The 13,175-nt window shown below is 44.8% G+C and overlaps 2 protein-coding genes across 4 annotated transcripts in view; both read left to right on the forward strand.

The window, feature by feature from the left end:
* Window positions 1-7,808: 7,808 nt before the first annotated feature.
* On the forward strand, window positions 7,809-9,993 carry H2AZ1 (histone H2A.Z). The gene is given in 5 exon segments (NM_001009270.1): window positions 7,809-7,915; window positions 8,359-8,436; window positions 8,718-8,831; window positions 9,183-9,312; window positions 9,561-9,993. Coding segments are annotated over 5 exon segments (387 nt in total). The 5' UTR covers window positions 7,809-7,912; the 3' UTR covers window positions 9,623-9,993.
* A 1,503-nt stretch (window positions 9,994-11,496) lies between these two features.
* DNAJB14 (DnaJ heat shock protein family (Hsp40) member B14) overlaps window positions 11,497-13,175 on the forward strand; it is a 43,425-nt gene continuing 41,746 nt past the window's right edge. For all 3 annotated transcript variants that reach the window (XM_004009673.6, XM_012179621.4, XM_060416851.1), the window contains exon 1: window positions 11,497-11,725. In XM_004009673.6, coding sequence (XP_004009722.1) covers window positions 11,593-11,725 — 133 coding nt within the window. In that variant the 5' untranslated portion in view covers window positions 11,497-11,592. The remainder of the gene's footprint in view (window positions 11,726-13,175) is intronic.

Raw genomic sequence — 13,175 nt, forward strand, 5'->3', positions numbered from 1 at the left:
CCAAATGCCAAATTAATTAATTACTTTTTTAAAAGTAGGGAATAATGAAAACAAGGATTCTTTAGTAGGGAATGTTTGCCAAAACTTATCCTTCTATTTTACAATACTGGCAAATGAAACCAGCGTACTAATAATAATAGATTACACATACGTAGGTCACACAGAGTCGGACACGACTGAAGCGACTTAGCAGCAGCAGCAGCAGCAGCAGCAGCAGCAGCAGGTCTCTCAAAAACACCTCTGCCTTCACATTTTGTGTCTGTAAGCTAGGTAATTAGCTAGGGAGGGCTAACTGCTGTAACAAACAACAAAATTGTGGGGACTAAACACAATGCAAGTATTTGCCTGGTGTATTTTCTTGGCAGGTGGCTTTTGTGAGATTGATCTCATGGTTTTAATCTCCCATCTTACTTGGAAGTCTCCTGCTTTGCATCCAACTCTCAATAGAGAAAAAGAGGGTGGAGAAGGCACACTTACTTTCAAAAGCCCTGATGTGGAAATGCCACACACTACTTCCACACATCTTGACAAGAAACAGTCACTTGGCCACTCCCTCTGCATGGAGCAGGACTTCTGGTGGAAAGCTCAGGAAGAAAACATGGGTTTGATGAACAGTCTTGGTCAGTTAAGGCTCTGGTTATCTGCTTCATATTCTTCAATATATTTGCTCCGATGTTTCTATAGCAATCTGTAACCCATAAAAAGATCATGTCCCTGAAAAGGTGCTGTGTCCCACTTGCAAAATAGCCTTTGGATATGTGTGAGGCAAGTGGAACAAAGATCCATGACAGGCGCAGCTTTCTATGTGTCTGTATTTTCACACGAGCTGTCATTCAACGCAAAGTTTCAGCACCTAGGAGTGACTTAGGGATATCTGACCTACCTCCACAATAAGCAGGCTGAATAAAAATGTGATGCTTTGTAAATGCAGTCTCAAGTCATGTCCCCCACTTTTGGGAGGCAATCAGATTGCCACAGACAACCAAGAGTAGAGCCTCAATATTTCGGATCCTATTTGAGAATTTTTAATATATCATTGGAAACAGAAACCGAACTATGGTTTAAATCAGCCACAAAGAATGTTTGTAAACCTACTTAATAGAAAACACAAAATACAAAAATTTCCAAATATATATTATAAAAGTTCTTGATCTTTGATACATTTATATATCATTAATGCCATTATAAATTCTTTTTTAAAGCAAATCTACTAATATTGTTCTTGGCAAAACTATTTTCTGGTCACTTGGAGTGTTATATATGATCTTCCTAGGTGGCGCTAATTAATGGTAAAGAATCCACCTGCCAAAGCAGATATAAGAGACATAGGTTCGATTCCTGGGTCACAAAGATCCCCTGCAGAAGGAAATCACAACCCACTCCAGAATTCTTGCCTGGGAAATCCCATGGACAGAGAAGCCTGGCGGGCTACAGTACAGAGTCACAAATAGTTGGAGATGACTAGTTCTTGGCAAAACTATTTACTGGTCACTTGGAGTTTTACATATATTCATATGTAAAAGTATTATACCTTTACTATATGTTTATTTTTATACATATCATATATATTTATTTATCAAGTGCTCTGTAATTTATAATATTCATTAATTTGAAACAGCACTTTATGTAAAATTAGTAAAGTTTTATTACAAAATCAGTGTTGTAAAACAGGTTCTACATTATAATTATATATATAACTCTTTTCTCTCTTCTTCAGATTTTTATAAAATTTCTGAATTGTCAGCTAAGTTTGGAGAAAAAGTGATTTGTTTCATTTTTGAGAATTAAAATGAGCACACTGTTTTACTTTAAAAACAGGAAATAAAAATCTAAACAAAGAGCCAGCATGTAAATTTCCATATCCTGTGGTGAAATATGATAAATGACCTGGCCAGCTCTTGCCTAGACTTGTTGGAATAATCTATTAATGGAGGAAGAGTTCATCTCAGGCTGCCTCCTGCTGAGGTTCTGAGCAGTAGAGAAGGCTTATCGAAGAAATTAATAACTTATTTCACAAAACATCAGGACACTAGAAGATAATGAAAATGGTATTCATCTAGAAAGAATAACATTGATGTCTTCAAAATTGTTCAGAGATTGCATCTATTTCATTTAAAACAGAGATAATCACAGCTATATATGGTCATGGGCACTAATCAAATCCTCTTCCAAGGTTGTTTTTTTTTTTTTTTCAAGGTTTTTAACTCATTAATATGAAACGATAAAAGAGCACAGAGAATGTACATCAGGTCTCTTTTATCCCTGAATGTCCCCTAAGTCTATTTCTTCATCTTTTAAAATGAAGATAAGCCATGATCACATCTACCTCAGACACGTTTAGGTTGAAATTTGACCTCTAGGTCAAATTCCATAGAAAACTCATAAAATGCCTTGTAAATGTACAGAATTTACAAGGTTCAAAAAAGTATTTTGAGTAATTGATCTTGCTTAATATCATACTCAAATACCCTAAACCTAGTGACTCATTAATCATGATCTGATAGCCTTATCTATTCCTATGAACAAAAGCATTGCTCTTTCATTCTCTGCCTGGGCCCAAACAGTGCAAAATCTCAGTGAAAGTAATTCTATAGCAAACTGGGGAAAACTTAAAGCAGTTACAAAAGTAAACAAGATGATTCTCAGATAGATTGTTGGTTGGATTAATTAGCTTTCAACATTCAGAAAACGAAGATCATGGCATCCGGTCCCATCACTGATGGGGAAACAGTGGAAACAGTGTCAGACTTTAATTTTGGGGGCTCCAAAATCACTGCAGTGGTGACTGCAGCCATGAAATTAAAAGACGCTTACTCCTTGGAAGAAAAGTTATGACCAAACTAGATAGCCTATTCAAAAGCAGAGACACTACTTTGCCGACTAAGGTCCATCTAGTCAAGGCTATGGTTTTTCCAGTGGGTCATGTATGGATGTGAGAGTTGGACTATGAAGAAGGCTGAGCGCCGAAGAATTGATGCTTTTGAACTGTGGTGTTGGAGAAGACTCTTGAGAGTCCCTTGGACTGCAAGGAGATCCAACCAATCCATCCTGAAGGAGATCAGCCCTGGTATTTCTTTGGAAGGAATGATGCTAAAGCTGAAACTCCAGTACTTTGGCCACCTCGTGCGAAGAGTTGACTCATTGGAAAAGACTCTGATGCTGGGAGGGATTGGGGGCAGGAGGAGAAGGGGACGACAGAGGATGAGATGGCTGGATGGCATCACTGACTCAATGGATGTGAGTCTTGAGTGAACTCTGGGAGTTGGTTGATGGACAGGGAGGCCTGGCGTGCTGCGATTCATGTCGCAAAGAGTCGGACACGACTGAGTGACTGAACTGAACTGAACTGAAGAGTCGGACACGACTGAGTGAGTTCACTTTCACTTTTCACTTTCATGCATTGGAGAAGGAAATGGCAACCCACTCCAGTGTTCTTGCCTGGAGAATCCCAGGGACGGGGGAGCCTGGTGGGCTGCCGTCTATGGGGTCACACAGAGTTGGACACGACTGAAGTGACTTAGCAGCAGCAGCAGGTTACTCTATGCTGACAAATAATTCCAAGCAACCACTCCCATTTCTACACACACACACACACACATATACACACATACATAAAGTGAAGTGAAGTTGCTCAGTCATGTCATACTCTTTGTAACCCTGTGGACTGTGTCCATGGGATTTTCCAAGCAAGAGTACTGGAATGGGTTGCCATTTCCTTTTCCAACACACATACATAGCACCCACACAAAATAAAGCTGGGAAAGTCTTAGGGCATGGAAAAACCCTCAGCTTCTTCTCTGAGCCATGATCATCCTACTGAGAGGCCTAGGGAGTCACGCGTATCTGTATAAGGTTTTAACAATAGGTGTGATGGTCACACTTTTTATATGGTTTTCCCCTGGGGCTGAGTCTGTAGAGGACTGTGCAATATAAACTGAATGGCCTTAGACTCTTGCCTTTTTTTTTTTTTTTTTTGGTGCTCCCTTAACTTCTCAGGATGAAAGTGGCATTTTGATTCCCAAAAGTACTAAAATAGCCTTGTGGAATGTCTGATTTACTGAATTTACCAAATGGACTTTTCTCATTACCTTATAACATTGAGCAAAAAATATTTACTTAATAACCGAGACTTTTGATAAAGCCATTTAGTTTCAGAATTTATGGCAACATCATCATCTTTGGTAAACAGGAGAGAGGAGTAAACACCAAATACAGATTGCTCTTTACCTAGAGTGAGCAATATACATGTGATAAACATCATATTACTAGATGTAGTGACTACAGTTTTCTAGTTTAGTGTGGAATCATTACATCTAGTGAGACACTACATTTTACTTCTCTAGATCTTTTTGACTGCTCTTCAGCTTTCAGTTGTATTCACTCTTTTCCTTGGTATTGGCATCTGTGGTGTCAAATTAAACGAGGAGGTTATTAGACTGAGGTGGCTCTAATGCTATGAAAATAGCCTAAAATCTATACCTGTGAATGCCTCAAGGCTATGAAATCAAAACCTAGAGATGACCAATTGCTTTAAGTTAATCAAATCTTTTTAAACCAATCAAATAATTTCCTCTCTTTGCTTCCAGACCTTCCCTAAAGAAGTCTTCTCCCCTAGCTCCTGTTGGTGGAGTACCTCTAACTACTTCCAGCTTGGTGGCGCCAATTCCAATTGGTTGCTTTTTTTACACATTAAACTGATGATTTTTTAAACATGTTTAATAACAAGAAACTTTAAGTAAATGTTAGTTACTCAGTCATGTCCAACTCTTTGTGACCCCATGGACTATAGCCCACCAGGTTCCTCTGTCCATGGGATTCTCCAGGCGAGAATACTGGAGTGGGTTGCCATTTCCTACTCCAGGGGATCTTCCTGACCCAGGGATCAAACTTGGGTCTCCTGCACTGCAGGCATATTCTTTACCATCTGAGCCACCACTTTGTTGAATTACAAATTTCATAATGACTCACTTAATTTAAAAGTGGATCCAACCAATTTTTGCTCACATAAACTGTTAAATATGCCTCATGCTATCTTGTAACAGTGCTGATATCACCTAAAGTTTCTTTCTTAGAGATGCTTCTTAGGATATATTTTTGAAAATTTTTCTTTCACAAACTCTTGCCCTCATTGTCAGCATACTTACTAGAAAATTCCACTTGGATTCCCCGAATGGCAGCTTAAACTTTTCATAACGTTCCTGGCTTTCCTCTTTCTTCTCTCCTCTGCTCATCCATGTCTACCCTTTTGGCATTTTCATTTCTATAGATGCTACTTCATATCCTGAACCATCAATCTAAAAAACCTGAGGATCTTCTTGTATGCCCTTTCTCATTTACACTTTATCCTTCCTACGCTTTCTTAAATGCCACACCGAGTTAGTAAATATTACTCAGTCTTCCTTCAAGATTTTACATCCTTGTCTTGGTTTCAGTGTTACATGGTTTTAGGGTTCATACCTAAATGACATACATCAGCTTTATGACATACATCAGTCTTCTCACAAAAATTTTCTCTTTTATGATTTGGCTTTTACTCCATGCTAAATTAGTACCTTCAAATTGAGGAACACTGTATTCTCCCCTTCTCAGAAATAGTGATGGGTTTCTCAGTGCTGCAGAGTAAAGTGTGCTTTCTTTCCCCAAGATTTAGGTTGTTGCCTTACTGTAACAGTTAAGATCCATTTCAGCAAGTGATAGGCAATCTAAAATTAAAGTGGGGACTTCCCTGGCAGCCCAGTGGCTAAGACTCTGCTCTCCCAATGCAGGGGGCCTAGGTGGGTTTCAGGCTTGCATTGCGGCTTTTTACTTTCATGTCCAAGGAAGACGGTGTGGTAGACAGAGGAAAAGATTTAGGAATCAAAGATACTTTATTTCATCCTTCCCCACATCCAATGCAGAGGACACCATCATTATCATCTGCTGCTATGTGACAAACACACGTTGGAGCATACATTGCATACCTCTCCTTTACTCTTTCAACAACTACCTGAGAATAGGCGTTACTGTACTCTTTTCATCGAAGAGAAACTTGAAGCTCCAAAAAGTAACTAAGATGACACACTGAGAAGGAAGCAGAGCAGAGTTCTCGTCTTCTTGCTCCAGAGCACATTCTCTTAAGCACGGTTCAGTGAGGCAACAGTGAATTCCTTTAGCTGGATCTCATAGGAAAGAGTACATATTATCCAAACTGGAAAAGGTATTAATGTCGGTTTCTAAAGTACATATCAGGAAGCCTCAGCAGAGCTCAGAGTAACTATTACATCAGGTTTCACAGTTTTTAAATGTCATTGTAACAATTCAGTGGGAGAACTGATTAACTCTTGCTACTGATTACAATGTAAAAATTTCTCATTTGTAAGGGGAAGAAAATAACAAAACTCTCTGTCAAATTGTTGGGAACTCCTTCACTGGAACTTACTTATCTACCAGCTATGGAAGGGTCCTCTAATTGGATAAAATCTTTCAAACTGAAACTCAAACTACAGTACTTGAGAATACATATATTAAAACTTTTGGACATCAGAAATATATTTAATATGTAATACACTATTAAATGCTATAAATATAAAAGACAGATCATTACTGTCTTCAAGCAGCTGGACATGTACACAGGTGTTATTAATCTATTAGTTGGACGACTATGTAGCTGGCATTATGATAGTGCTGTGTGTACAGTACTATTTTTTAAGCCCATCATTTGCAACTGATTACATGGACCATCTGTAACTGTCCTTGAATCACGTTAGAAGTTACCCCACTGACATTTACAGAACATTTGTCATGTAGCAAACTGTTTAGCATAGAAAAGTTGATACAGAATAGCTTTGAGGTTTCATTAAATCAACTTTAGACACCAGGCTATAGGTACAACCCATTGATGTGTAATCTCCAGAAAGACACGGGTTATGATTTGATTGAAGAATATCGTCTCACTCCAAGCCCTCTAGGGGTAGACTGAAGTGTCTTTTCTGACCAGCAAGGGGGCTTTCATCACCGTTTTTCCCGTGAAAGTATCCCACTGGGGTGGAGGGGGTGGTTAAGGCATTCAAAAATGGTGAGGAAAGACGAGGGAGTTAGAACTGAAAATGACGTGGGAGCAGTGGATCATGATCAGTCGGTGGCTCGAGACTCGCCCAGGGGGGTTAGAAGACTGAAATCACTATCAAGACTGTGGTCAGGGAAGGAATTGGGGCTCCTCTCACCGGACGCGTTCGCGCCACCTGTCAGACTGAAAAAGCTGGGCGATGCTGAGGGTACCAGGGAAAAGAGTACCCCGGGCCTCGGGAGAAGGCTGTGGACTGCTGGGTCTCTGCCTTCGAGGCGCTCATTTGGAAGGGGAGGGCAGGAAGTGGGGCGCGCTAGACCCCGCGGAGACTTCACGTGGTCTCTGGAATCAGGCTAGGAGACGAAGGCGAACGGGTGATGGTAGGGTGCGCGATACTGCGTGCCCCTCCCCTGAGCCTCTCAACTCCGCCTCTCGGACACGTGACCACAGCCGGGGCGGGGTTGGGGGGGGCTCGCCTAGCTCCCGCAGCATAGCTCGCTCTGTTTCTTCCCTCCCGCCGCTGTGCCCTTCTTCTCCCCAGTTCCAATCCCTCCGCCCTCCCCCCCTCCTTCCGCATGCTCCAATAGGGATTCGAGCTGTGAAGCGCCCGCCCCTCCGCCCTTTTCTTCGCTTTCTCATTGGCTGAAGCTTCAAGGACGCGTCCCGAGGGCGGGGGGCAGCCATTGGTGGGATGAGCAATCCGAGTTCCCGGATGAGGGAACATTCTGCAGTATAAAGGGAGCGGGGAAGGCGGGAGACAGCGCAGTTTGAATCGCGGTGCGACGAAGGAGTAGGCGGCTGGTTCTCGCTGGGTGTCTGACTAGTCCTTTCTCTGCTTTGCTTGTTTGAGCTTCAGCAGAATTCGAAATGGTAAACTTGGTGGAGACGCTCGAAGACTCCGCGGGTTTTTGCCGGCGGGAGAAAAACCCGTTACACACGGAGATGGGGGTGAAGCGGCGACGGTTGGGAACGCGCGGAGACAGGATTTGGAAGAGCAAGGGGAGGTGTTTTGTCGGCGGCGAGCGGAGCAGCCTCGGATCTCGCGGCGGGCGGTGACGGTTGGGTGGCGCGCGCAGCGCCGCTGGGGGCCGGCGGGCGGCGAGCAGGCGGACCGAGGCGCGCGGCCGCGCCGAGCGCGCGGCGGGGGACGGGCGGGCGGGGTCGCCCTTGCGGCGCGCCGCGGGCCGGAGACCCCGGCTGGGCACGGGGCCGCGCTCGCGCCCGAGCCGCGGCGCGGTGGGGGAAGGGCGCGCTGCTCTGGTAATCCTATATTCTGCGTTCCTCCTTCGCTCGCGGGCGTGTGCGCGCCGCAGGCTGGCGGTAAGGCTGGGAAGGACTCCGGAAAGGCCAAGACAAAGGCGGTTTCCCGCTCGCAGAGAGCCGGTTTGCAGGTCAGTGGTTGTTCGTGCATTCTGGGAATCGTGGCGTTTTTCTTTCCTTTTCCTCTCTTGTTTATCATCGCTCTAGATGAGCGTTTCGTCTTTGCGTGGGTGATAGTGTCGCGACTTGGTTTACCGATGCAATAAATATCGGGGGGGGGCGATCACGTGTGTCTGTGGTGGGGCGCGTTGCTGCACCGGCGTCCATGACCCTGCCTTTGGCGCGCGTATAATTAATTATCTTTGGCTCGTCTATCTTTGTGCATTTATGTTTGTGTATGCTAAAAACGAAGTTCCCAGTGGGCCGTATTCATCGACACCTCAAATCTAGGACGACTAGCCATGGACGTGTGGGCGCGACTGCCGCTGTGTACAGCGCAGCCATCCTGGAGTACCTCACCGCAGAGGTAAATGGGTGTACGCCTATAATCTGGAAAAGGTTGGGAGGGGGTGGGGGGAGGCGGCGAGAGGGAAGGAGGAAAGTGATGCAAGAAAACTCCCAGGCTCTGTACGCAGCGAGAAGCTTCCGACAACGCTAGAGGGGGCTGGTGATCATGATGGGGATCCTCCTGAGCTTGACTTTGCGGCCTTAGGAAATAAAATTGCGTGCCCTCTTTATGGCTTTTGCTTATCTTGCCATTCAGGTAGTGGGGGAGATGACAGTTGGTAGATATACCTTCATCATGAAGGTTTGATTCTTGTCTGGATCTTGACGTTAATGAAAGTTGGAAGGAGATTGATCGCATTTTGCCTTCTAGGTACTTGAATTGGCAGGAAATGCATCGAAAGACTTGAAGGTAAAGCGTATTACCCCTCGTCATTTGCAACTTGCTATTCGTGGAGATGAAGAATTGGACTCTCTCATCAAGGCTACAATTGCTGGTGGTGGTATGTAAATATTAACTTATAAATTTCTCTAGAGAAAAGAATTTGCTTTTAAATTTCCCTCTAGTAATTTTCAGTCTAAAAGAGGACACAGTATATTTTCATTGATCTGTAGTATGGTTGCATCATGAAATTTGATTTCTCTTACGTACTTCTGAATTTTTACTCTGCGCTTACATTGAAAGACATCTTCCAAGTTGAACATTAAACTCTTGGTTTTAAAGTAGTATGTTATTTTATCCCTTTTCTAGGTGTCATTCCACACATCCACAAATCTCTGATTGGAAAGAAAGGACAACAGAAGACTGTCTAAAGGATGCCTGGATTCCTTATTATCTCAGGACTCTAAATACTCTAACAGCTGTCCAGTGTTGGTGATTCCAGTGGACTGTATCTCTGTGAAAAACACAATTTTGCCTTTTTGTAATTCTATTTGAGAAAGTTGGAAGTTTAATTAGCTTTCCAACCAACCAAATTTCTGCATTTGAGTCTTAACCATATTTAAGTGTTACTGTGGCTTCAAAGAAGCTATTGATTCTGAAGTAGTGGGTTTTGATTGAGTTGACTGTTTTTAAAAAACTGTTTGGATTTTAATTGTGATGCAGAAGTTATAGTAACAAACATTTGGTTTTGTACAGACATTATTTCCACTCTGGTGGATAAGCTCAATAAAGGTCATATCCCAAACTAGTTGTGTATAAAATTTGCTTGATTATAGTAGGAACAGCTTTGTTTTGAATAGGTATCTTAGCTAGCAATAACTTAAGCACATTTCTTCCCTTGAAATTACTGTTAATTCTGTCTGTAGATCAACAAAGTTAAAAGGCCCAAGTTTTTTTTTTTTAAATACATTGTAATGAACTATTAAAAGATTTTAAAACTTCAGCACAAGTTGATGTTTTTTAGGCTAAGTTTAACCATCTGAGTTCATCAGCTTTGTTTGCTGTTTGTGATAGCAGCAAGCACTACACCAGCGCACTGTGGGGACTTGGGTGGGGTTGGGGAGCAGAGGCCAGGTAGGAAGGTCCTATATGCAGCTGCCTACACAGTCTAAACTTTTCAGTTTAGACTGATAATGTTTGCAGTGTGCTACACGCTCTTTTGAAGTTTACTTGCATTAAATTGTTCAGTATATGGTAACATCTTTGGGGAACATACTATTCACATTTAACAGAGAATCAAGATTTTTTAAAGTCCTGAGTTACCATGTTTGCTGCTATGGCAGACAATATCTTTAGTGAACAACGTGTGAAAGTAGTTACTTTGTAATTAGGTTAAGTGGATCATTTTGACACTTTCTGGCAACTTCTTAATACCAAGCAAAAGGTGGGCCCTTTGCCTCCACTGAGGATACCAGCATGGCAATTATTTCACAAGGGTGATGATTAAAATTAGGTATACCAAGTTTACCTATATGAGGTAATACATTGCCAAAGAGCTGATTCCTGTCCTGTTTTGGTCATGGTTAGTAGCGTTTTGGTTTTCACCAGAATAAGTGCAAACTACAAATTAAGTGTTTGTACTTCTTGGGATGTACTAAGAGACAGTTTAATGGCACTGAGTCAGAAAGAGTATGAATGAAATAAGGCAATGAAACGGGAATTAGGGTCAAAGGACACCCTACTGGGTTCCTGAACAGCTGTGCCGGAAGCGGTGCCCAGGGACTGGCAGCCCGGTCCTCAACTGACCGAATTCTCCCTAGTCTGACCTAGGCTGAAGGGGGCCGGGGGTGGGGCCTTCGATCCCTGGGGATTTTCCTGAAAACGAATGTCCCCAACCCCACTCGTCGGCCGGTCGCCAGGAAGGCGGGCTGCCGCCTTCGCGGGCCGCGCAGGGGGTTGGAGGGCACCGCGTTGCTGAGGCTGGCGGCTGGGTCCACGCCGCGACGGAACCCCTTCAGGAGAGCCCCTCCGGCGGCCAGCCGGCCTGGTATCGCCCGCACGCCCCCCTCACCCTCCAGGTCGGTGGGCCCCGAGCCTGTCCGCGCCAGCAAGGATCAGCGAGCCGGTTCTGACGGCCCGGCGGTGGAGCCCAGCCCAGAGGCCAGAGGGATGCGGCTCGCGCCGTAGCGACCCGCGGGGGGCGGGGAGGCCGCCGCGAGGAGGCGGAGCTGCGAGCCCGCCAGTGCGCCCGGGCCCCGCCGCCGCGGTCGCCTGCGCTCCTCCCCGCTCGCCTTCGCACGCCCCCAGCCCCGGCCGGCCTTGCCTCCTCAGCGGCAGCGGCGGCGGCGGCTTCCGCCCCTCGTTGCTGAGCTCCCGCAGGAAACGGAAGAAGGCGCAAGCCATGGAGGGGAACCGGGATGAGGCGGAGAAATGTGTCGAGATCGCCCGGGAGGCCCTGAACGCCGGCAACCGCGAGAAGGCCCAGCGCTTCCTTCAGAAGGCCGAGAAGCTCTACCCACTGCCCTCGGCCCGCGGTGAGGCCCTCGGTCCCCTTCCTCCCCGCCCTGTCCCCGCGCCGCCGCGCAGCCCGCCCCCGCCCCCACCCTCGCCCTCAAGGAGCCGCGGAGCCCCCCACCCGCCGGGCCCCGCCGGTCGGACCCCCAGAACGCTCCTCGCCGACACACCCCCGCTCGGGCCCTGAACATCCGGGCCGGGCCGGCCGTGGGCTCCCCGAGACTCCCTCCTCACCGGCCTACCTGCGAGATGCCGGCTCTGAGCCACCCGGCTAGAGTTGCCGGTTCCCCTATCGGTTTTCATGAATGTCCAGCTGTCATTCTCCCAGGAGATTCATCTGGTCCTGCCTTACCAGATGGGGCTTTATATCTGGATGTGTGGTTGTGTGACCCCCTCCCTCCTCATCCTCATCCTCGATTAAGGCCTAGGTCCCTAGTGAAGTGAGAGGAACAGGGCACTCAGTGGTTAATATACAGGTCCCTGGTTCCACCGCCTCTGGGGTGGAAAACGCTGTTCCCAAAGCAAACATTTTCGAACACCTGAGATGACATTGCTTTTCCCTGGGCGAGAGTTCTTTAGAAGAGAGGACCACAAGAATGATAAGAGTCAGTGAGGGTTTGCTAAATAGTGTCCGATTTGATAGCACCGTAATTATCGACAAATGAGGCACATCTTTAGGAACAGAGCTCTGGACTTCCATTAGTCGAAATCCTGCTCTTCTCTTGCTCTTCAGGCTCTAAAGTAATTATAGCCAGCACTTCGTGAATGCTTGTGAAGTACCTACTGTTCAATATGACTTATTTCGTTTATTCCTCAGATCGATCCTAGAATTCATTTGACCAGGCTCACTCTTATGGAAACAGACCTTTTGATGAGTGAATGAATGAATGAGTGAATGAATGAAAATATCTTACCCAAGGTCACACAGTAATCTGTAGCAAAGTCAGAATAGTATTTGAGCTCTCCAGCTTCAAAAGGCCCTTAACCATGACATTCCATTATCTGGTCCATAGGATACAGTTTCACTTGAGGTTCAGGATATTTCCACGTTAAGAAGAAAATTAGCAATAAGTCAGTAAGACTGTGGGGTTACCTGTGTTATATTGTTGTTTTCTTAGTTTTTTTCTACTTATTGAAGTCCTTGAATTTCTTTACTTTTCTTTGTCCTTTTAATTTCCCAGCTGTTGAGGAAAAGGAAAGAGGGAAATGAAAGAAAATAAGTGATTTTTTTTCTTAATGTGGCAAAAACAGAAGCTTACCAACTTAACCATTTTTAAGTGTACAATTCCATAACGTTAAGCATTTTCACACTGTGGTACAAAAGATCTACAGAATTTTTTGTCTTAACAAAACTAAAACTTTATGCCAATTAAACAATTCCCTGTTTCCCCTTTCCACCCAGCCCCTCATAACCACCACTGTACTCTCTTAAAAATGTGGCTACTTTGGATACTTATTATATAGTAAGTG

Source organism: Ovis aries, chromosome 6 (genome assembly GCF_016772045.2).
Source record: "Ovis aries strain OAR_USU_Benz2616 breed Rambouillet chromosome 6, ARS-UI_Ramb_v3.0, whole genome shotgun sequence".
Classification (NCBI taxonomy): Eukaryota; Metazoa; Chordata; class Mammalia; order Artiodactyla; family Bovidae; genus Ovis; species Ovis aries.